Source organism: Benincasa hispida, chromosome 1, assembly GCF_027475165.1.
Source record: "Benincasa hispida cultivar pf3 chromosome 1, pf3_genome.v1.1, whole genome shotgun sequence".
Classification (NCBI taxonomy): domain Eukaryota; kingdom Viridiplantae; phylum Streptophyta; class Magnoliopsida; order Cucurbitales; family Cucurbitaceae; genus Benincasa; species Benincasa hispida.
The window spans coordinates 57,834,484-57,860,234 of NC_143478.1; the positions used below are offsets into that span (position 1 = coordinate 57,834,484).

At 35.3% G+C, this 25,751-nt stretch overlaps 1 protein-coding gene across 3 annotated transcripts in view; it reads left to right on the forward strand.

Moving 5' to 3' along the window:
* LIG6 (DNA LIGASE 6) overlaps positions 1-20,966 on the forward strand; it is a 48,168-nt gene extending 27,202 nt beyond the window's left edge. The window contains exons 9-19 of one of the 3 annotated variants that reach the window (XR_016525323.1): positions 582-679; positions 777-842; positions 6,956-7,115; positions 7,453-7,560; positions 8,575-8,624; positions 9,455-9,597; positions 17,578-17,612; positions 17,715-17,776; positions 17,849-18,010; positions 18,094-18,182; positions 20,416-20,966. Coding sequence is in view for 2 of the 3 variants with exons in the window: in XM_039022288.2 (XP_038878216.2) it covers positions 582-679; positions 777-842; positions 6,956-7,115; positions 7,453-7,560; positions 8,575-8,624; positions 17,578-17,612; positions 17,715-17,776; positions 17,849-18,010; positions 18,094-18,182; positions 19,397-19,496; positions 20,416-20,724 (1,239 nt within the window). In the remaining variant the exon portion in view is untranslated. Of the gene's footprint in view, positions 1-581; positions 680-776; positions 843-6,955; positions 7,116-7,452; positions 7,561-8,574; positions 8,625-9,454; positions 9,598-17,577; positions 17,613-17,714; positions 17,777-17,848; positions 18,011-18,093; positions 18,183-19,396; positions 19,497-20,415 lie in introns of all 3 variants that reach the window. The other 2 variants (XM_039022288.2, XM_039022289.2) reach the window with 2 other exon arrangements.
* The last annotated feature ends 4,785 nt before the right edge of the window (positions 20,967-25,751 follow it).

Here is a 25,751-nt window from a genome sequence, read left to right on the forward strand (position 1 = left end):
CCCTCTCTTCCATTTGATTTTTAGCATAATCTCTTGCCTGATGCCAATTGAGGACTTGATGAACTCAAGGAATGCTCAAAGAGGGCTGTAGAACCTAAGATGAAAAGGAAATTACATCGAACCAAAGGTAAACAAAGAATTACCCAATTTAAACAAGAAACATTCTAAAGAAATACAAGAAATCGAAGTTTAGATAAGCCCTGCATGAGGACAATACAACTGTCTTTTATTCTTATTCTCGGACAATAAAAGAGTCTGATTGATTTTCATACAATTTTTTTCCCAAACTCATAATTGACTAATTGTTCATTTATGTTTTTGGAATTGTAGAATTTCTGTAGATTTCTTTCTGTTTTTCTCTTTCTTCGTTTCCATCAGTTTTCTTTTTCACATGTTTGTTAGCTGGTTTAATCAGCTATAAAATCCTTGCAAGTACGGTAATTATGAGTGAGAGAAGCAATTGTTTTTTTCTTTTAACTAAAAAGTAATGATGTGAGGTTGAGAAAAAGAATAATGATGTGTTGTCATTGTGTGTCATGGGAGTTGATTTAAGTCAATTGCTTTCTTCTTCTTCAAAGCAGGATCTGATTGTTCCTTCTCTTATGAGCAAAGGGATTGAATTCTCATCATCGTCTTTATCAATGGTTCCAGGAATACCTATTAAGCCAATGCTCGCAAAGTACATTTATGGGCCAGTTATAACATTCATCATTTTTTATCATTTTTTTTCTATAATTGTAATTTGTCTCATTGTTTGTTATTGGTTCCTACTGTAGGATTACCAATGGTATTTCTCAAGCATTGAAAATCTTTGAGAATAAAGCTTTTACATGTGAATTCAAGTGAGTCCTCTTCTCTTGGATTGTTTGAGAATAATCTTTGAGAATAACTCTTTGATTGTTTCTTTTAACTCAGTCCTTGTATGCATGCATCATTTGTGATCTTTATCTTGTTGATCAGCTCATGAATCGTGCTTCTTAAGAAATTTAGTGCAAAGCTTGTTATGCATTTCTTTATGGCAAATAGATGAACTTGGATTAGTGGTGGTTTCATTTGGAAATCTATATAATTTTTTTTTAACAAAATTGAACTTCTCGTTGAATTTAAAAGATACAAAAATGTTGAAAGAACTAGTAGTAGGATTTATAAAGGAGCAAAATAAAAATAAAATTGAATATAAAAGTACAAGGACCCTTGTTATCCAATCCAATGCTATCATAAATGTCTTATTCTCAGACCAACTAAGAAGAGCATGAAAGAGAGAATAGGGTTCCATCTTTAAAAGCCTAAAAAACTTAGCACAAACTCCATGAATGAGTGCAAACGAGAGAGGAGAGAGGATAGATAGTAACACAAAAGGCGAATGCATGTGCCCAAGTTAAAATTAGAGGGTGAGGGAGAGAATCGTCGTACTCTGACTCTTCTTACAACTCTTATTGTTCTAGGAATAGTACATTTATGTAACTCAGGGTGTATTGGTTAGTGATTGTTGCAGAAATTGGCACAAAAGGAAGAGAGAATCTCTTTTAATGAAAGAAACTTCTATCAAGAATGTACAAAGATTGACACTTTTGAGAATCTTCAAGCTTTGGCACCAAGTCCCACATTCGATTTCTTCTTAATGTGTCTACTTCTTCTTCCATGGCCTTTCTCCATTGGATGTTTTGTGACACTTCTTCGTATGTCGTTGGTTCTTCAAATGTTGCTAATGTTGCATTCTTTTTTTCTTTTTTTGAAATGGAAACGAACTTTTCATTGATATGATGAAAAGTGACTAATGCTCAAGATACAAAGTTCAAAATACAACAAAACGTGCATAGTAGTCCAGAGATCTAAGGTCTAAGGATCAGTAGGTGCACTTGTACATTTGAACTGGATTGCACCTCAATAGCACCCTTGTCATATCTCAACTAGGTTGACTGTAACAACCCAAATTTTTAGTATGTTTCTAGGACGCCATTTTATGCATGTATAGGCTTGACAATACATTTCTCGAAGAGTAATTGAAAAAAAAAAGAGAATTTTTATTTCATTAAATAAAGCTCAAATAAATAAAGAAGAGAAATCTTGGAAATACCGTTCGGGGTACCCTTAACCCAACTTTAAAATAAATAACAATTAAATAAATCAATAAATGAAATCAAGGAATATTTCATAGGATTTTAAAATGCTCGACTCCTAAACTAGACACTAGTATATGAAACCTAAGTGCAGAAGCAATAATTCGTCCAAATGGCCAGGTCACGGATCTCTCTTGTCATGCACCGGTCTATCTTTGCCCTTACCTGAAAAACATGAAAGGAAAAGGATGAGTATAAAAGTATACTCAGTAAGCGACCCACTACTGGGCCCACTCAGTGATCTATTAGCCTTTCCATTGGGACAGAAGTGCACAAGGGCATCATAGGCGTAGGCATAAGGGGCGAACCCGAAGGCACGCTTTCATAAGTAGTGACCCCGGAGGGCACAATCACAAACATACGCGATGGTTCCAAGGGGACACCTACAGAAGCATAAGGTGTGGGCCCGAAGGCTCACAACATGCGATGTGCATAGCCCAATAGAAGTGCCAACAATTACTGCAATCTCATAAAGTCATAAGCATACAATCGAGGTCTTAAATCATGCTAAGATCACAAAACAGTTCACAATTTATCCATACGTCAAACACTGTTACAACACATAACATCAACATTCCACGACATAAGCGTAAGTTACCAAAATTTTCAACTGACCAACAGGCATATCAAGATATCTCATACTAAAGTAGGGACCAATATGTAGTACATGCTTGGGTTCGAGGGCGAACCGGTAGTAAATCACTTACCTTGAATTTATGTCGAACAATTAGCAAACAAATTCCAACTATCAATCAAATCCCCCTTCGACTTGAGTCAAATGCTTGAATCGCCCTAGAATAAACCAATTTAATGTCAATCCTTATAAACACAACCTAACTCACCCAAAATGTCAATCCTTATGAACACAACCTAACTCACCCAAAATGTCAATCCTTATAAACATAACCTAACTCACCCAAAATGCACAACCAAAAGTCTCCAAACCACTTACTCAAAATGTCGACTTAACCAGAACTACACCTGAGCTTCAAGTACGGAATCCAATCCAGTCATAAGCCAAACTGAAGGGTTTCAAAACTCAATTCTAAAATCCAATTAACACAAATATTCACAAAACCAATTGGGGAAACAAGAATTAACCAGAACAACCATTATTTATAGCTTACCAAAAGGCACCCAAAGCGATCTTTGATGCTGCGGGACAGTATCGAAAAAATGTCTTGAAACCCCGAATTGAGCAACAGTGCATCATGAGTATTACTTAAATCAGACCAAATTTGATAGGCATTCAAAACCCATTAACTAAAAACCAAATAAAACTTAAATCTCACAAAAAATTCCAAGTTTCTGGCAAAACGGAAAAGATCGGCCAGCAACAGTAGACGACATCGGCGTGAGCAGCGGCGGATGGTGTGGGTTGAGGCGCGAGCGGCGTGGACGGCTGGGCTGAGGCGTGAGCGGCGCGGACGACTATCGTGAGGAGGCGGCGGCGTTCAGACGACCGACGACCTGTCAAACCACGTACGGCTGGGCTGAAGAAACGAGTTGGGGGAAAAGGGTGGTCTTGCGTGTGGGGCTGGGAGGAAGAAGGAAAAAAAATTTAAATTTTCTTTTCTTTCTTTTCTCTGCACACAAACCGAGGTCTCTTAAATCCCACATTTATAACCAATTGTACTCCCACTAAACCCTAACTTCTCCCTTTTCCTTAAAGAAATATACATATAATTTTTTTTTCAAATATATATAAATATATATATATATATTTTTCTAAAACCCCCTAATTCCCTCATTTAATTAAATAACCACCCCCAACAAGGTAAAATCCAAAAATTAACTCAATTCCAAAACCGCAAATGACTTATCACATAATTTCAAACCCAAAAATAAAAAGGAACAAAACGAATTTTACCTTACAATTTTTGGGACGTCACATTGACACCCTAATGTTGCATTTACGTATTTGGAATTTGGTTTTCTTAGTCTGGTTGATCTTCGTAATTGTGGCTCTTGATTATGTACTCCCCTTTGTCAAGGACTTTGTGTCCTTAATTGCTCTTCTTCGTCTTCGTCGCTTTCTTCTTCTCCTTCACTTGACCTATCTCTTGTTTTGATCATTCTTTGAAAGACTTCTCATCTTTTGGTGCCTTTTCTGATATGGGTGCCACCATGATGAGGCTTCATCGAATATAACATTCATTGATGTATAGCATCGTCCATTGATAGGATTAACACACCTCCACCCATTTTCTTTAGTTGTCATATCCGACAAAGATGCATTTGATTGCTTTCTTGTTAAATTTGCTTCTGAGATGATCTAGTACAAATACGTAACACGAATAACCAAAGACTCGAGCGTGTCCAACTGCTGGCTTGATGTTCAACAACCTTTCGTATGGCAATTTAAACCTAAGCCTCTACTAGGGATGTTTGTGAACCACATGGGCTTCTATCCTCATGCACTCAACCCAAACTCTTCCTGCACATTATTTGCATGTAACATACTACGACATACTTCTGCAAGATGTTTATTTTTTCTTTTTGTCACTCCATTTTGTTGTGGAGTGTTTGAACACGTTAATTGATGATGTATCTGATACTTTTGGAAGTATTGAGAATTCATTAGACATATATTCTCCCCCGTTATTTGTACATAGGCATTGAATTTTCTTTCCTAATTCACCTTCTACTAGTTTGAATTCTTTAAGCTTTATAATTATTTTAGACTTCTCTTTCATAAAGAACACCGAAATATACCTGGATGGAGAAGTCATCAATAAAGGTCACCATGTAGTGCCATATTGCTGATTGAAGATTGCTTGAAAGGACCAAATACATTAGAATGCACCCAACTCTGATGGTTGCTTTACTCTAAATTTGGACTCCTTGAATGGTGGTTGATGTGCCTAACCATACTAGCAACCAACACAAGCCATGTCTTCTCTGATATCAAGTTGAGGTTGCCTCTTAAGCATAAACTTGTTTATCATTGCCTTCAATTTGTTATAACTAGCACGACCAAGTCTTGCATGCCACTAATCTGTTGTTTCATTCTTCCATGTCTTATTCATGTATAGGGCCTCTACTAACATGACGTAGATGGGGTCCATACTTCACCCTTCCATCAACGACATAACATTGACTTTGAGATCATGGTGCACCATGACATCATTCGGTTCAAATACGACAAAGTTGCCTATTGATGTCAATTGAAACACTAATTCCAAATTCTTCTTTATCCCAGGCTCATAAAATACGTTTTCCAACTCCATTTGATTGGAACTGGAATGAGACACTATCATAGTTTTGCCAATGTGGGCTATTGACAACTTTGAGTTGTTTGCAGTTACGACAACTCAACTTCCTTTGTAATTTGATGTGTTTTGCAGCTTCTTATCACCTATCATGTGGTTAGAGCAATCTGAATTAATAAATCCAATCATTTTCCAAATTTACCTATTCAACATAGAGAACCAACACTTCATTACCCACCATATTGGATGTCGATTGAGGGTTGGGATCTGTTATTGCAAAACATGCATCTGCATCACATCTTCACTAATGCTCTCACCCTGGGAGGTGACTACAATTTTTTTATTTTTTTATGGCATGAAATCCTTCATGCCCAAGTAAAAGGATCTCTCTTGCTTCTTTATAGATTCTACAAATATTCATATTTCTTAGATTATCCTTGTCTAAAGAAATTTTCTAGAATTCCTTTGAACCTAAAGAAAACCTAGGACGTTTCTAGATCTTTACTTTTGTGGTGTTTATTTATAATTTACACATTTGAACATAATTCTAGAAAAACCTAATTTAGACCTTTATTTTATTTTGTAGATACTTCAAGAACCTTCTAGATTAGTTAGTGTTGTTTTCTACTTTAACAGTGATTCTAGATTAAAAAATTAAAAATAAGCTTCAATGAAAAATAGAGTTATATTTTTTTTTTTTTTGAAAAGGAAACAATCTCTTCATTAAGATAATGGAATGAGACAAAGCTCATAGTACAAGACTAACAACGATCAAGACTTGACACAAAGATCAGGAAGTGCACTCGGGCATCTCAACTAAGTTGACACCCCCATAGCACCCTCATCATTTAAAAAATAAATAGAACAAGAATAACAAAGACTAACAGAAAACCAACAAAAACATAGTACAACCAGAGCCATGGGTACAAACAGAGCAGAAGAAACTATTCCAATAAGAATGTTCATTACACCACACAACCAACAAAATAGTAGGAAAACAAGAATAGTAGGAATAGAGTTGTATTTTATGTTTTTAATTTTTTCAATTATGAGTTTAGTATAGATTTAAAAACTAGATCTCAGTGTTCTCAATTAGGCGTTTAATATAAATTTGAAAACCTGATCCCAATTTAGTCCATTGTTAAAAATGTGTTTCGCAATATACTTTTAAATGATGAAACTTGTGGTAGTTACTAACTAAATAATTAGTTGAATCTCAAATATTAATAATAAATATATTACATATTTTACTTTTCAAAATCTTGTATAGGTGTTATTTTACAATATTAAATAATTTATATTATATATTGTTCATATTTTATCTTTTTTTTTTCAAAAAAAATAGAATGATGATTTATAATATGAAGTTGTACAATTATCAAAGTTTTTATCTTTTTTATGGTAACTTTGCATTTTTCTTTTAAATTTCATTTCAAGTTTAGAAGTAACATGTTTTCAAACTTTTCACTAAAGCAGAATACAGCTGTTCTAAAAATAAATTCACCGTACATGCCCTTCTTATCTAATTCTTCACCGTCTCCTTATCTTCTCCTGTAGATTAAAACTTGAACTTTTTTGCTAGTTCAGTTGCATTTTCGACTAAGTTTTCTTTTATGTATTTAGATATGATGGTCAGCGTGCACAAATTCACAAATTGGCAGATGGTTCTGTGCGAGTTTTCTCTCGGAACAGTGATGATACAACGTCAAAATTTCCAGATTTGATCGAAATAATTAATGAATTGTGTAAACCTGCTGCCTCAACTTTCATACTGGATGCTGAGGTAAGAGGTTGCTGTCAGACACTGTTTGAACCTTTTTCTTATGAACTCTGAAGCTATGTATAAGAGAACGGTATTTTTTATTATTGAGATGTGAGAAAACCCCCCACATATTCATACAAAAGATTTCCTAATGAAAGACCTAGAATTAAGCAATCAATCTAAATCTCTATGGAAATAAAATATACAAAAAAATGGAATATACAAGGAAACAATCTTAACAATCCCTAATTTTCAGCAAAGACAATTAAGCTTGATTTTCTTCAAACTCTTTTATCGGTTCTGTTGGTTGACAATACTTCTTCACCACAAAATGATATCTTACTGCTCCATGCTCTAGGTTGTTGCTGTTGATAGGAAAAATAATTGCAGACTAATGTCTTTCCAAGAACTATCATCACGTGGGAGAGGGAGCAAAGGCTCACTGGTTGCTGTTGATAGCATAAAGGTCTGGTATATTGTTACTTTTTAGTATTACCTGACATGGATTGTTGCTCTATAGCACCGATAGCAATGTATAACATGTCCTTTTAATGTTCTAAAGTACGGACGGAAGACGATCTAGCATTACTCTTTTTAGTTTCCATTTTGTACAGTGAAGTTTCCTGATTTTTCTCCCTTGCTCCTTGTTTTGGAATAACATAAGACAGAAGTATCATTTTTTGTATTCTTTTTTCTTTTGCCGTTTGGAGGTTTTCTGTTATCAAAGCTCAAATTTATAATGATACTTGAACTCAAGCAAGTTGTTTATTTCCATTTCTTCTTCTGTTGAACTGTGTTCTTCTTATTTATTTATTAATTATTATTTATGTATCCATCATTATCAAACCAAATGTGCAACCATCAAAACTAATTTTGGACATCTTTTGAGAAATCCACGGAACATTTTATTTTTTTCTCATTGAATTGAATTTGTTTTTCTCAAGAGTAGCATCTCCATACTAGGACTAAGCCTGACCTAACTACTTCTGTGGATGCTATGCTAATGTTAAAAAGTTGAACAGAGTTTTAGTGATAAATGTATGTCACTTACTTGGATATCTATGTTTCACTTTATGGTTGATTCATTGTGCAAACGAGATAACTTCTTATTTATTTTATTTATATCATTCAACCAGCTCAGTTCTAATAGCAATGCCTGGACAAAATATAAAAGGAAAGATAGAGGGTAGGGATATATGATGAAGAAAACGGAAAACTAGAAAGGAAAAAACATAAACTGTATGAAAAGGAATGTGCTTAAGATTAATTAATACTAAAAAATAAACGGGCCTAAAGATTGAGTCTTTAGTAAATGTTCTTCAACAGATTTGACGTATGATGCATTTTCTTTTTCGTTTTGGGGTCGATCATTTTTTTTGTAGCATCCATTCTGAGAAGTATTTGTTGTACCCCATAGCAGCTACATGCTGATCAAATGTTCAAATCTATCCATTCCTTTAATACTTGTTTGTTTTTGCAGGTTGATGTTTGTGTGTTTGTCTTTGACATCATGCTTGCCAATGGAGAGCAGTAATCATTTTTCAACCCTCAATCTTCTCATGATTCGAAGTTTTGAATTTTTTAATTTCTCAGAATGATTTAGAATACTAATGCAATAGGATTAAACTAGAGTAATAGTGCATCATGGAATAGATTCATTGAATAGAATACTAATGCAATAGCCACTTGAGTCAATTGGCTATCAATGTCAATCATGGAATAGATCCATTCTCCTTGCCTTTTGAGTTCAGCTTTAAAGAAATTGTTTTTGGCTACTGATGAAGTTTGTAGGTTAGTAGGGTAGTTCATAGTCACACACCTAATAGTTGAGCATAGCATTTGATATAAGAAGTTGCTTTTATGTGTATAGACATATATGAAAGCCCTAAACGAAGGTAATTAATTCGAACTCTATTTAAAGTCTATGTAAAAATATCTCCTAATTGTTCTCTATCATCACATGTCTTGTAGACACCAAACATTTTTTTGTATTTTCGTACGAACAAAATGACAATCAATTTCAATATGTTTAGTCCGCTCATGAAATACTGGGTTGGATGCAATATGAAAAGCAACTAGGTCGTCACAACACAACTTGGTCGGAACTGTAATATTTTTTAAGAGTTGATGTCTCTACATTATTTCACATATTGATTGTGTCATAACCCTATATTCTTATTTAGCATTTGATTGTGAGACCACATTTTGCTTTTTACTCTTCCATGAAACTAAATTGCCTCCAACAAATATACAATAGTGAGGAGTTTATCTTCTTGATCCTGCCTTTGGCATCTAAAAAGCATTCAATCTCCATATTGCATTCAATCTCCATATTCCATGGTCTTTATGTATGATTCCAGGTCCATGTGCAACCTTCAAATAGCAAGGTATTCAAGGAGAAATATTGTCAATCCCAGTACCCAAAGGAAGCTGGCAACTCTAAGTCTGTTTTGCTTAGGCAGCCCGTGGTTGAGAGATTTTAGCATAAACTCCATAATTGGAAGTATGCATATATATAGAAAAGGGGCCATCACACGCTCATTCAATCTACTCTTTCTAGCTTCCCAACTTATTATTTGTTTCAGGCTCCTTCCTCTGTTATTAGTTGCCTTGATAAGTTGGTTCAAGATTTCTTTTGAGAAGGTTCTCGTGGTGATGGTGTAATGTAAATCTAATGAAAAAACTTTATTCAATTTGTTGATAATTTGAATACTCTGAATTTTTTTTCATATCTTTACAAATGGGTATGGTCCTAATATGTACACTAATGAGAGCCAAATATGGCAAAGATAATCAACGGTAATATGAATGGAAATAAGGAAAAAATATTACAGGAAAGGAATGAACACTAATTACAAAATAATATTCCAAAGAGAGGGGAAAGGAGAAGACTTTCTATATTCAAGTTGGATTGTATATGTTGATTAAGTCCATCTTGGCCTTTAAGACTTCAAAAGTGTTCTTGAATAGTGCTTTTGTGAGAATGTCAGTAACCTGCATCTTGGTAGGTATGTAGTTAATGGAGACACTTTTGTTTTCTATTTTCTCTTTAATAAAGTATCGATCAATATCCACATGCTTTATGCGATCATGATGGATCGGGTCTTTGACAATACTTATAGTAGCTTGATTGTCGCAACGTACCTCTATTGGTTCTTTTGATGTGATTTTAAGTTCTGATAGGATGCTTTTGAGCTAGATTCCTTCACATATTCCTTGAGCTAGTGCCCTTAGTTCAGCTTCGACACTACTCCCAGATACGACTGCTTGTTTCTTGTTTCGCCAAGTGACTAGGTTTCCCCAAACAAAGGTACAGTATCCAGTTATTGATCTTCTGTCTATTTTTGAGCTTTCCCAAACAAACTTTGGTAAGCCTTTTGAGATTGTTGTTGATGCTAGTGGTGTTGAAATAGGAGCAGTGCTATCCCAAGAATCACACCCTATAGAATTTTTTAGTGAGAAACGAAGTGAACCTCAACAAAAATGGACCACTTATGAACAAGAATTATACACCTTAGTAAGAGCCTTACAATATTGGGAACACTACCTTATAGGTAAAGAATTCATTCTACTTACCGACCATTATTCCCTCAAGTTTCTTCACTCACAAAAACGTATTAGTAGAATGCATGCTAGATGGATAGTATTTATCTAAAAATTTGATTTTGTAATAAAACATACCTCGGGTACCACCAATAAAGTAGCTGATGCTTTAAGTAGAAAGTCATCTCTACTAACTCTTCTCCAAGGCACTATCACAGCTTTAGATCATCTACCCACTTGTTATGAACTAGACCCTGACTTACATACAATTTAGTAGCAGTGTAATACACATTCTGCCCCTAATGATTATCATTTGTTTGAAAATTATCTCTTTAAAGGTAATTCGTTATGTATACCTCAAGGGTCCCTAAGAGAAGCCATCATACATGAAGCTCGAGTGGTTTAGCTGGTCATTTGGTCGAGATAAGACCTATATAATGCTGTCTAAAAAATTCTTTTGGCCACAACTTAGAAAAGATGTAAATAATTTTATAAAACGATACTTTGTGTGCCAAACAGCAAAAGGCCAATCTCAAAATACAAGACTTTATACCCCCCCTTTCCCAATTCCCCAAAATATTTAGGAGGATCTCTCTATGGACTTCATCCCCTTGGTCTCCCATGCACACAAAGAGGGTTTGATTCTATTTTCGTTGTTGTTGATAGATTTAGTAAGATGGCTCATTTTATCCCTTGCAAAAAAACCTCAGATGCTTTAAATATTGCTCAATTTTTTTTCAAAGAAATCATACGCTTACATGGAATTCCCAAATCAATAGTATCTGACAGAGATGTTAAATTCATGAGTTTTTTTTTTTTTTTTGAAAAAGCCTTTGAAAGAAATTTGGAATTCACTTAAAGTTCAGCTCAACAAGCCATCCACAAATAGATGGCCAAACTGAGGTGACAAATAGAACATTGGTAATCTACTTCGATGCATCTGTGGAGAACAACCCAAAAAATGGGATCTTGCACTCTCACAAGCAAAATTTGCATACAACAACATGCAAAATAGATCAACAAGGAAGTGCCCTTTGAAATTGTTTATAGTCATCCTCCTAGACTAACTTTTGACCTCACTAATTTACCTTCTGTTGACAGCAACCTTGAGGTAGATTACATGGTGGACAGATTCAAAAGATACATGAAGAAGTTGTGAAGAACCTAATAGCTGCCAATACTAAATATAAGGACAAAGCTGATGCTCACCAAAGGAGACAAACTTTTCAACCTGGAGATCTAGTCATGGTGTACATCAAAAAATCAAGACTACCAGCTGGAAGTTCTTCCAAATTAACCAACATAAAGTTCGGCCCATTCACAATACTAGAAAAATTTGGAGAAAATGCCTTCCGGAGAGATCAACCTACATCTATGAACATTAGCAACACATTCAACATTGCTGATATTTTTCCCTACTACGCACCTGATGAGTTTCAACTTTCATCATAAATTCGAGGACGAGTTTAATTCTCAGGGGGTCGAATTGATGTAGGGACATTTTGGGAATATTCTATAATTTCCATTTGTATCCATTTACAATTTAATTTGTTTTCTTTTTAGTTTAGGTGTGAAAACACCCTTCCCCTTTGGGTCTTTTTAAAGGAGTTTTAGGATTTGAATTAGTTAGTTAGTTAGGTGTGAAACAACCCTTTCCTTTTGGGTCTATTTAAAGGGATCATTGTGTACAATTCTAATACAATCAATAATACTCTACTTCACGATTTTCTCCAAGAATTGAGTTACATCAGTTACCTTCAGTTGTTGCACTTGTTTGATAGGCCTTTCCACATCTATCGCCCGTTCCCTTGTTTGGCTTCCAATCCAGAGGTTTGCCATGAATATCCCAACACACTCCTTTATTGTGTCCTGGTTTTCTACAATGCTCACACCATGATCTTGGTTTCCGTTGTCGATTATCAGTTCCTTTATAGTCCTGATTTCGATTGTAGTGGTAATCATGAGTATTTATACGTACCTCATTACCAAGATTTCGAGCAATTAAAGTTGATCCTTCAGGTTCAGAGCTTGCAGACACTCCTAACAGTAGTTTCTTCCTACTTTCTTCTCTTCTTACTTTTGCAAAAACTTCTCTGATGTTAGGTAAGGGTTTAATAGCCAAGATTCTACCACGTACCTCATCAAGGCCAGAAGAAATTTGAACACTTGTTTCTTCTCAACTATCTTTTTACATATAGCTCCATCTATAGTGCATTCCATTTGTGGCTTTCAAATACATCAAGTTGTTGCCAAAGACGAGGCAGTTGGGTGAAATAGTGAGTAACTTGCATATCCCCTTGCCGTATCTCGTGAATTTTGCCTTTAATTTCAAATTATTCCACTGTATTTTCTTGGTCGGAATAGGGTTTCACGAGCTGCTTCCCAGATGTCGCTTGCAGTCGAGAAGAGTAGAAATCCTTCACCAATTTCTGTCGTCATGGAGTTGATTAGCCTTGACATAACCATACTATTTTTCAGCTTTTCATGTCCTGTATTTTGGATCAACTTGGTATGGGATGAGATTTTTGCTTGATAGATAATCTTCCTTTCCTTTTCTACATATAAACATGATAACATATTGTGACCAAGGGAGATAAATCCTTCCATTTAGTTTGTGATTAGTAATTGGAAGAATGGTCCCTTCTGTACTGTTAGTATTCATAGATGTCATATTAGAATGTTCAATTCTGTAGAGGAAGATATTTACCACTTACCCAAATATTCCTTGTAACAAAGGAAAAACAGAAAAATACTTTCTCACAGACTTGAAGCTTGATGAAAAAATTATCCGAAATAATATAAAAAATGAATACGGAATGTCCAGACTCGGAAATGAAAAAAATAATGTGCCCAGTCTCGGAAATAAGGAAAAATGATGTGCCCAGACTCGGACGGAATGCCCAGACCCGGAAATAAGAAACGACCTGGACCGCGAACCTGATTCAGCAACCACAACCCACGAATCGGAAATAAGAAATGGCACGACCCACGATCCAACCTGGTTGGCTCCACGACTGGATTCAATAGCGGCATGGACTCAGCCCACGACCTGGATATGTCCGACCCAGTTGGATACACGCGACCCGATTGTCCCACGATGAGAAATCCTTGCTTTTTGTTGCTCAGCCGCGACTTCAATCCACGATTCTTGGCTGGTCTGCTTCAGAAGGTTTCGATCGGTTGTGGTTTGCTTTTGACGTGAGCTTGACTTCAATTTTCTTCTATTTGGATGATTCGTCACGGATTGGCTTTGGATGTGAAACTCCCGTTCATAGATAGAGTTTTTCTGATGCACAACTTCAAACGAATGGGTATGTTGATTGAAGTTTCAATGCCCTGTAGTTCCTTACTAGGGTTTCGGAAGTGAAAATTCACAGAGATGCTCTGGTACCATGTTGATAATTTGAATACTTTGAATTTTTTCTCATATCTTTACAAATGGGTATTGTCCTAATATATACACTGATGAGAGCCAAATATAAAATATTACAAGAAAGGAATGAACACTAATTACAAAATAATATTCCAAAAAGAGGGGAAAGGAGAAGACTTTCTATATTCAACACAATTCATCAAAATTTGCTCAATACAAGGGAGGGGTCTCTATTTATAGAGAATTACATGTGAGATAGGGTCTAATATTAAATTTACTAAACTATCCATATTTCTACTACGTCATATTCTATCCCTCCCAAAAGAAAACTCGTCCTCGAGTTTTAAAACGAAAATGAAGGTAAAAATAAAAAAGTAATCCACTTGAACGGAAATAACTATGAACATCCAACATCAATAATATCCAAATTTGATGGTTCAAGGCAACAAATCCAACAACTAATTGGTTCAAAAAATCCTTTGTTGTACAAAGATATGCAGAATTCTTAGAAGATTTAGGACCTTGATCAAAAGTCAGATTTTTTTTTTTGTCTGTAGGTATGGGCTGAAAATTGAAATTTGGGCTTCAGGAGGTGATTCACGCGGGAAAATTGGGTTTTGTTCATTAAAATTCAGGATTCTCAATTTTTTTTATTGGCCTTCTGGAGGTTATTCATGTGGTTCGATTCACATGGGTTATGGGTTGAAAACCCAAAATTTCATAAACATATTGGATTTTCTTGGTCGGGTTAGGAAAAAGGAAATGGGTCAGAGAATTGTCAATTTGGGTCGGGTCTAGGGTTGGGTCTTTTGGGTCGGGTCAGAAAGGGAAAATCAGGTAAAAAAATTTGCAAAAATGTTCACCTCGCGGTCGCACGACTGCTTCATCTTCTTCAATTTCACATTGGACGACAGATAGGTTGCCTACGAGCTTCCAAGGATCTCCATCATCAACCACATGATTTTCTTCTTCCTTCTTCCTTCTTCCTCAGGTCTTTTGTTACGGCCACCACTGCCTTGTCAGTGATTTTGCTGGAAAACCCAACTTTTTTCGATTTGGGATATGTCATTTCCGAATCAACTTGCCCATGGTTATTGTCTATTTCTACCTTTGCAACGTCTTCGATCTCTTCCAAATTATGTTACACAAACTCCAATTTAAAAGTACTTTTGTCGTTTTCATTCCCACTGGTGATTTCTACTACATCATGGTGGCTTGCATAATATGAATTGGGTAGTTTCTCAGCGTCCTCAATTATTGGGTGGCCTCGGTATCGAAAATTTGAAACATCGAAATTCTACTCTTCTTGTGAAATGGACTTGACGATTTTTATTTGAGCATGACGCTTTATGGAGGAAGCTCATTGTTGCTAAGTATTATTCCTCTGATTGTGTTCTCCCATCTCTGGTGATTCTTCTATAGCTCCTTGGAGGTACATTTGTCAATTTACCGATCTGATTGCCAATCGGATAAGTCGTCGTATTGGTGATGGTTCTTCTACATCTTTCTGGCACGACTCTTGGCTTAGTTGTGGTGTCCTTGTCAACACTTATCCATGGCTCTTTCGTCTTGTGCAGCAACCTAAGGTTATTGTTGCTAACGCTTGGATCTCTTCTACGTCTACTTGAAATTTGAACTTACGTCGTAATCTTACTGAATTGGAGATTGCTGAATGGGCTTCATTATCCCTTCATCTGGCATCTGTCCGATTGCATTCCTCCCCTGATACTTGGTTATGGCCACTTGATCCTTTTATGGGCTTTACTATTAAATCTCTTATGACTAATTTGGTGGGTGATCTGGATTCGGGTTTGACTGACCTTTATTTAGCGATTTGGAAGGATAGATATCCCAGGAAGATTAAAATATTTCTTTGGGAGCTCAGCTGGGGTACCATCAATACTGCTGACCGTTTGCAGCATCGTATGCCTATGTCTTTTTCTCGCCCTTGGTGTCATGTGTCAGAAGCATGCTAAGTCGCTGATTCATCTATTTTTTCATTGTTTTTTTGCTACCAGCTTTTGGGATCTTCTCTTGCCTGTTTTTGGTTGGTCTTTCCCTTGTCCTAATAACGTATCAGATGCTTTGGCCTCAGTGTTAATGTGTCATCCTTTTGGTGGTACTAAGAAGGTGATTTGGTTGGCTTCTTTCGTGAGTTCCTTTGGTGCTTATGGGGTGAAAGGAACAGAAGACTTTCTAATGATACTTGTTCTTCTAATGCTCGGTTTTTTGAGTTTTTCTTCTCTATTACTTTTTCTTGGTGTAAATTAAAGCATCCTTTCACTCATCCCAGTTTATCAATTTTGGTTAGTAATTGACGATTCCTTTTGTAATTTCTTTACTTGGGGTTTTCCCCTTATACATATCAATGAATTGTTTCTTTTACTAAAAAAAGAAACATTCACGGCGATTGCTATAGTGGCGCAGTGACAACTCTGATGGGAGTTTAGATGAAACAAAAAGACATTGGACAAACCGTGGGCAGTTGAACGATAGTGATGTAAACGGTAGAAGCTACGCAAACATAAAATTTACCTCAAAACATCGGTGATGTTACAATCAAAGATGAACATTAAAATGGCTGAACGCGTGCACGATGTTGGGCTATGGTTGACATTAGGCCATGGTTGGAGTGTATCTTTGTGATCGTATGGGTCACTGACGGAGATGCTACACAATCTTGAAGACAAAAACTCAGAACAATCAATTATCTGCAAGTGTGAAGATTCTGATTGGAAGTAGAGTGCATTGTTTGAACTCGGTGGCTAGGGTATTTTTGTAGTGACAGCTAGAATTCCTCAGGATTTCTTAAGAGTTGAGTTTCACTGCTCTAGAACTATATTACTATATTAGATAAACATAGTGTTCCATCTCAAAATCAAATTCACAATGAGAGGAGTTACTCATGTATTTTATAAAATTTGTGACGTCTTTCCATCTTTTCAACTTGAGATCCCCAAGATGATGCCTCTTTGGGTTCACCATTCTTAAATCGGATCCTAATTTTTTGGACTGAATACCTGTTTAGGCTTCATGAGTTTCGGGCTACCTCTTGCCCTTCGGGTTTTTTTATCAAACTCTTTTTGTATGCCCTTGTATTTCCTTGTTTCTCAATACAAGTTTGGTTTCTTATTTGGAAAAAAGTGAGAAAAAAACCATACAAGGGAAGTAAATAAAAGAAAAGAAACATATAAGGGTCTATTGGTGAAAGACGGCACAGCCCACTAAATGAAGGTTTAAAAAAAAAAGGAGAAAACTAGTAGGCTTTAAACATAAGCCTTTGACAAGTTGGATCTCTAATTTTTTTCAACAGAAAGTTTCATATTTTGTATTTCGAGTACTGTAATGTCCAATTTTTTCATTTTTAACTAGAGTTTCTTCGTAGAGGGGAAACAACGTCAGTCATTTTTGTTGTCATGTCCAAGATCTGAGTAGTTATTAGTGTACTACTACTTTGACTCGTGTTATATCAGTGATGCACTTTGGGAATTTTATTTTGATTCTAGATATATTAATTTCTCTCATTTTACAATATACAATATGAGTTTGTTAAATATCTCATTGCAGACTGCTGGGATTACCTCTCCGGCATAGACGAAAATGTATGATCACCATCTTTAGTTATTACTTTACTTTTTTCAAAGCTATAATCCTGCATGAGTTAGTCTGATCAGGTGCATTATTCACTATCCGAATTTTAACAGACTTGAAGGATTTGTTTGGTGATGGGAGGCCAGGATATTTTGAATATGCCAAAGAAATTTCAGTGAGTACTTGACTTCATATATGAATACGACACTAACAAAATGGTGATTTATGGAATTATTCTACTCTGCAGATTGAAAAGGATGACACCTGCTTAAACTGTGAATCCACTTTGACTAAATTAAATTGTTTCCTTGGAGAAGCATTCCAGTCATCGTGTGAAGGAATTATGATCAAATCTTTAGATGTAGATGCTGGATATTTTCCCTCAAAGCGTAGCGATACATGGTTGAAGGTCTGAAAATTATCTGTTGATTATTTGTGTAGATAAGAAGTATATTGAATATGTATGTCTGATCAAAATCTTCAACTGTTTAGGTCAAGCGGGATTATCTTGAAGGATTGAATGATTCTCTTGATTTAGTCCCTATTGGTGCTTGGCATGGAAATGGAAGAAAAATGGGATGGTAGTACCATACACCTTGACAGTTTTCTCTAGTCATTAATCTGGATACAAGTTGCATTTCTCATTCTATATCCTCATCATTTAAGACACTGCAAATCATTTTATTGTCTCGTGAATACTCTTGGGGGGTGGGGGGAAGAAAAAAAAAATGAAAACAATTTCCTTTCCTTTTTTTTTTTGTTTTTTTTTGTTTTTTGCTAATACGATCCCTAACTCTCAACTCCCTCATACATGTTTTCAACCTTCTCTAGAATTAACTAGCCTACCCCTGTAACTATAGGCTGAGCGGAAATGTTATTTAATCATTCCTTTATTTGTCCATCTTCTATAAGTCTGGAAAGAGTTGGAGAAGATTCCTCATTAAATAGACAGGCAATCTAGAAATGGTATGAGTGCCCTCCTCATCTCTCCCTAGTTCATTCTATCTTTAATTTACTGTCCAAAGGTCAGCTAGTTATGCTCTCTCCTCTGCATTACAATTGCTAGCTTGTATCTAATCTAACAATGAATAACAATCTACCTAATGTGAGGTTACTGATGGGGATATGTGGGGAATATTATTAGGATTGTAGTAAGGGTATATTAGTAATTAGGAAGGGAAGTAGATATGAAGTATAGCTAATAAAGGAAGTGAGGAAGGAGGGAACTGGGACTTGGGAAAGATCCCAAAAGGGAGTGTGCAAGTACCTCGAATTGCTGGTTTATCTGGTAGTTTTTCTTGATATTGTAATATATTAGTTTTGTATATTTTTTTCTGGATACCTAACTATTTTGGGTAAGAATATGAACAACTGAAAATGAGATGACTTTGATCCTTGGAATCCCACCAACAAATAACAAGTTGTGATTATTCTAGAAGCAAAAACTTTATGACGGGTTACCAATGGTCTGCACTGTATAAGCTTAGCAGAACTCCCGTTTTGATATTTCATTTCCTATCCTGTGAGTTTCCGGTGGTAGTCATTTAGTATGAAAACTATTAAGTTGTTGTATGTCTTCAATGATTGTCATTTAGTATGATAACTATTAAGCTGTAGGATATGTTAGATGGAAGTTGTCTTTGCGGTTTATGAAGTTCAAATGAATGGGAGGTAAACCAAACTGAGGGAGTTATGTGAATGAGTTAAAATCCTGACTTTTATATGAATAAGAGTTGTGATACATTAGTACTTGAAGTGAAACCGCTGTGCACAATTCCATTATTTACAATTCCAGGTTCAGCCCTTTCCTTATGGCTTGTTACAACCCTGACACTGAAGAATTTCAAAGCGTATGTCGTGTTATGTCAGGATTCTCTGATGCTTTTTATATTAAGGTAACTAGTTTTCCGTTTATTTATTTTCTTTCTGATATTTGATATATAAATTATAAATCAGGGTAGCGGTTGAAATACGTATTATCAATTTACGAGTGTAGTATTTTGTTTTGTTAAACTGTGATGAACCAACTTCAAAAGGAGATGAAGAACTCTCAACCAAAATCTCTAATACTGTTCAAAAGTATGTCAATATAAAGGGAACGGCATGAGAATCCTTTAGTAGGACCGGGTCATAATGTCTATTGTTTCCTTGTCAGAAAATGGACGACAAAACTCGAACTAGAGAAGAAGAGCTCCCAGAAGAGAAATAATAATATCTCGAATAGAAAAAATGGTATAATGAGAAATTAAAGTGCAAAGCACCCGACCATTTATCCTTGTAACAATAAGTATATTTTCCTTGCCCACCAAGCTCCGAACAAAGTGCGTGAAAGAGGGAAGTCCATCGAAAATAGTTTTCCACATTTTTTTGGTAGCATCTAGTAAAATCTCACTTGAGTCCCACTCGAACGGATAAGATCTGTATATGCTCACAGTAACCTTATGTCATGGGGTGTTAGCCTTTCAAGAGAAGCCCCTCAACCAATTTACCAATAAAGCCATGTTTTATACCCTTAAACTACCATGCCTAGATCTCTTGCGTCCAACGGCTAGCCAGCACTCTCGATTCACTAAGTGAGAGCCTTTTTCTTCATTTTCCCCCTCCAAGGAAAATCCTTTTATGCCCCCTACCAGTTTTCTTAAGCCCTTTGTTGGAGGAGTTCTATCCCTATGCTTTCTCTCTGTCTAATTATAAAGCATCTCTTATATTTGATGGATGTTCCATATTCTTATTAAGCATGAAAAATTGCCAGCATATTTTTGTTTATACTCTGCTTGCTTCATGGTGGTATGCTTCTTTTCATTGAAACTGCAGATGAAAGAATTTTTTTCTGGGGATAATATTTTGTGTAAAAAGCCAGCTTACTATCAAACTGCTGAAGTTCCTGATATGTGGTTCTTGCCACAATTCGTTTGGGAAATTAGAGGTGCAGACTTAACAGTGTCGCCAGTTCACCAGGCTGCTGTAGGTTTAGTTCATCCTTCTCGTGGTATCTCAATTAGGTTTCCGAGATTTATTCGTTCGGTTCCCGATAGAAATCCAGAAGAATGTAGCACGGCTGCAGATATAGCAGAAATGTTTAATTCTCAGACGAGGAAAATGGATGTTGCATCAGGAGATTAAGCTTTATTTCATCAGCCTTTTGGTGGACAGCTTGCTTCAGTTCTGGCTTTACATCACATGTATAAGGGAACTTGTAAATTTTAGAAATATGGGTTTTAGATATCCATGTCTTTTCATTTGTGAGGCTGTAAATTGATTAGAATAGGGGTTGATTTGGAGTTTCGATAGTATGTGAATTTCATTCTGTATATAAAACCAAACGTTTCAAGTTTATATATGAATTGCTTTTTCTTTCAAGTTTATATATGAATTGCTTTTTTCTTTCTCAAAAGTTTTATAATTATGCGTTGCACTCGGTGATTTTCTCCTCACTAGTTTAGTTGCTTGTTAAACTTTTTTGAGCGACATTCTTAAAGAAAAGTATAAATTAAGTTTGAAATTCAGCCAACTTTCGAACCTTTTGTCTGCCTTTCCTTTAAAAAAAAAAAAAAAAAAAAAAAAACATATCCCTAGTTGCCACCATGGATCGAACCTCCCATCCACTTAGGATGAAAGATCGTGCTAATTACTATTGAGTTAAGCTCACTCGGTAGTTGCAATCATATTGGGAAATATATATATATATATTTTAAATATTGTAACGTGAATTGTGATAGGATACTTAAATGGGTTGTACATAGATGGGTATAGCTCACATTAAGGAGTTTTTTCTGAGTTATCGAAAATGTTGGAGGATTCTATTAAACCCCAATCCTATTCACAGAAACAGAAGGGGAAAAAAAAGGAATTGCACAGAAGGCATTTGCTGCAAAAGCCGTTAGAGAAGAGGAAATGCAGGGAAGGTCCACAAAAGTTGTTATAAATGGAAGATCTAGGAATTAGTGTAGGCGGGGGAATTTTGAGTAAAAGCTTAGAGTAGCTTTTAGAGCAAAGGACTATCAGCTCTCTCGGATGTGTTGATTTGCTATTTGTTATCTTTTCCTTTCTTTATCATCTTTGTTATTTCCTTCATTTGCTATTGTTAGTTGTGTTAACTATGAGGTTTTGTTTTTCTTTTGTAAGCAAGACTCTGAATATTCATCTATATAAATATATCAGTTCCTTAGAGCTTGTTGCTCTATTCTATTGCATATTTTGTTGGGTTTTATTGAATGGAGGGAAGAAAAACCTAACAAATTGGTATCAGATCCCATCAATCTTGGGACGAACAAGATCAGTGGCTCAAAAGCAAATAGAAGAAAGAATGGAGACCAACGAGAAAGAGATTCCGAAATGAAAGATATGCTCTTAGGCCTCTGCAAGAGTATCGAGAAACTTATTGAGGAAGTGAGAGACAATAGCTCGACGCGAAAGATTGAGGAATTTGGGACAACCGATGGGGCTCGTCTCAAGATGAAAGGGAAGATTGATGAAGTAGACTCATCCCAAAACCAAGGAATTAGAGGAATAGATAAGAGTAAGTATAAATGCCTTTAGATGCCTGTTTTCTCTGGTAGAAACCCGAAATCATGAATCTACGGAGTTGAGCACTATTTTGAAATCCACGAGTTGACGGACATTGAGGAGGTGAAGGTGGCCATCGTTAGTCTTGCTCATGGCGAGGTTGACTGGTTTTGATGGAGCCATAATCGTAAGGCAATCACCACTTGAGAAGAATTGAAGAAATGGATGTTTGATCATTTTCAAGACATTGGAGAAAGTTTGGGGGTGCGGTTGATATAGATCAAACAAGGACCATACACCGATTACGTGAAGAAGTTTGTAACCTACTTGACACTATTGTCGAAAATGGCAGAGAGTGTGCTCAAGAGTGCATTTGTAAATGGATTGGACCAACATTGCATGCTGAAGTCATCAGTCAACACTCAACAACATTAGAGGTGATGGTATTGACATTTAACATGTGGAGGCAATTAGGATCTTAAGCACTCTAATTTCATCAATTTAAGCAAAGCAACATACAAGTTCAACAAGAGAAAATAGAGTTTTGAAGTTATACGTTTGTTGAACTCTTCAATCCTTTAATTCCAGTACGAATTTCCTTTTCAACAAGTTGTAGCCCATTACTTGATCTTTCCTTACTATCTTCTAAGACCTTAGATTAGATTATGAGATCCAAAATGAGTAGGAACTTTAAAGAAATAAAGGAGGATTTCAGTTTTGGTGTTGCATGTGAAGGTACTTTCTTCTTCAGAATTTTAGCATGAAAACCTTCTTAATTCTCAGCAAACTCCACCTTTTGATCAGCATCTACATGCATATCAAAACGTCTAGAAGATGACACCAAAACAAATATATTTTTAGTGGAAATGTATGGTGTCATAAGTGGGATAAACCCACTTTAGGATTCTTATAATTTTCATTTTCATTTAAATTGATTTTTAAACAGAATCAATTTCTAAATGAAATCAAATTTCAATTTTATAACGGAAAAGATATTAATTCAATAATTAATATTAAATAAACCCATTAATTTTAAAATTAATTCTATAATTAATTTTAAAATAAATAAATAATTAATTTTAATTAATTAATTTAATTGAATATAAAATACTAAATTAATTAAACACCAATTCCTCCAACATGAATCCCTATTCATGTAATTAATATTTTAATCATTTTTAAACCTTTTCAAATTCTCCATTTTCGTTTAATTTAATAATTAAACGTATAATTATATCGTATATAATAACTGATTCCCTTAATTTGAATTTGAACATTTCAAATTCTCTTATCACGCTATTATAAGGTTTAATCTGTTTGTGAGCTAATAAGAGGACAATGGACCTATAAATCATGGGCTCCAATAATTTGAGATTAATCAGCTAAACTCTTTAACCTAATTAACCAAAATTCGTTAACTACCGGGTCATTCCACAAAGGCCAAGTAGTTGCACTCCCCTCACTGTAGATATATTTTAGTCCAGTCGATATAACCATAATCAGTAAGTCAATCATTCATAGGTTTTCCATAATAGTGGCTAGGTCAAAAGTTGTTTTACCCCCAAGATTACATCTTGCTTCTTAAGTCCCATTGATCCTCCAATGAACAAATAGTTTGTGATCCAGTCACCAAATCGAGTCCCTCTTAGGCCAATGAGAGGGTGGGGCTCTTTGTTTGAGATCCAGAGTCAGTACTTAAGAGAACAACCTCTATATTATCCCTAAAAATAGGTAGGAGTGAGTTCCATCTTGCACCCTACGTCCCCAACTATTTACTCGGTCATACCCCTGAAATGGGAGGCTTATTGAGTCGGTGCTTTTGAGTCAACCCTTACCCATGCAAATCTATGGATAATCTTGAATAAATAAGAGTCCATAGTTAGCTTAGAATTAAGGTCAAGTTACCTAGGTCATCACTTTGAAATAGTCAATCTTAAACAGTAAACAACGTTATAAAATAAGAGTGACTTATTTCTTGATCTGATCTTATACAAACTCTTTGCATAGGACGCCTCCATTCGCATGTCTCCACATGAACGATTCAGGATCACATTGTTTGTACTGAATACAAAGTGGGTCGCATCCGATAGTGTTTCCAGAATAAGGTACCCAGTCTTATCCATATACTATAGATCGTTTTGGCTATCTACTCAAACTTGTTCCACTCTTATGACTCCACATAAAGTCCAAAAACTCATGTAATAGCCATGGATATTAGTTTATTGGATTTAGTTTTTACAAGTACAATTTACATATTCAATAATAGTCTTATTGAATAAATCTTAATAACTTCTTTAGTGAAAACAAAACATGTTTAATTTTACAGACTTGTCGATGATGATTTAAACACTACTAGAACAAAACGAAGATGTGTTTGACATTCCTACAACTCTTCCTTCCAAACGAGCCATCGATCATCGGATATGATGGAGAGGCAGAATCTAATCAATATTTGATCATATAAGTAAGTTATGCTCAAAAGGGAGATGAGATGTTAGTCAGCAAAATGTTGCAAGCAGAAATCATCAGGCCTAGTCACAGCCCATACTCTAGTGCAGTGTTGTTAGTCAAGAAGAAAGATAGTGGATGACGATTTTTCATTGACTATAGGAAACTAATTCAAGTCACAGTGGCAGATAAGTTCCCCATTCTTATGATTAAAGAACTATTTGACGAACCACATGGTGTAATGGTTTATTCAAAGTTGGATTTTCGATCAGGGTATCATCAGATCTGAATGTGAGACAGTGATGTAGAAAATACTATATTTAGAACCCATGAAGGACATTATGAATTTCTGGTAATGCCTTTTGGGTTAACTAATGCATCGACCACTTTTCAGTCATTAATGAATCATGTTTTTTGGCCCTTTTTGCGTCGATTCATACTAGTGTTTGATGATATATTGATAAAAGAAACAAGCATAAAGAGGAAGCATGTAAAATCATTAAGCACTTTAATTAATTTGAGTTCAAAAGCATGCTTAAAATAGTTTTCATAAAATGAGGGTTTCATAGTGTATACCTTTGCTGATTCTCTTCAAACCCTTACTGAATTCCATGAATTGGTTATCTAAATCCTTAGTAGACCACTAAGAGGAGATTCTCTACTATTCTCAGCCTTGGATTGAGCAGTGGAAACTTAGAATTGAGGAGAATAGATGTATTTGAAAGAGATTTCATAATTTTTAGAAAAACAATTGCATGATTGAAAAATCTCGAAAATTGAAGTATTTAACAAGTTTAAGCATTCAAGGACTTAGACTATCAGCTAATTTACACTTCAATTAGCACTAAGTGAGTGAACAAGATGTTGAATTATGGATTAATCTACTTCAAATTGAAGAAATGGGATAAATCCACTAATTCATCTAATTTCCAATTTCAAAATTTAATTAAATTAAACAAAATTCAATTTAATTAAATTAAACAAAATTTAATTTCCAAAAAAGAATTTTTTAATTTGAAATGAATCTCTATTCATGTAACAAATATTTAAATCAATATTTAAATATTTCAAACTCTCCAATATCGAATATAATTATCCCAACCCTAAATTTGAATTTGAACATTTCAAATTCGCTCAATTTTCTAATCCAAGGTGTAATGTTTTACGAGCTAGTAGAGGGACCTTATAGACCTATA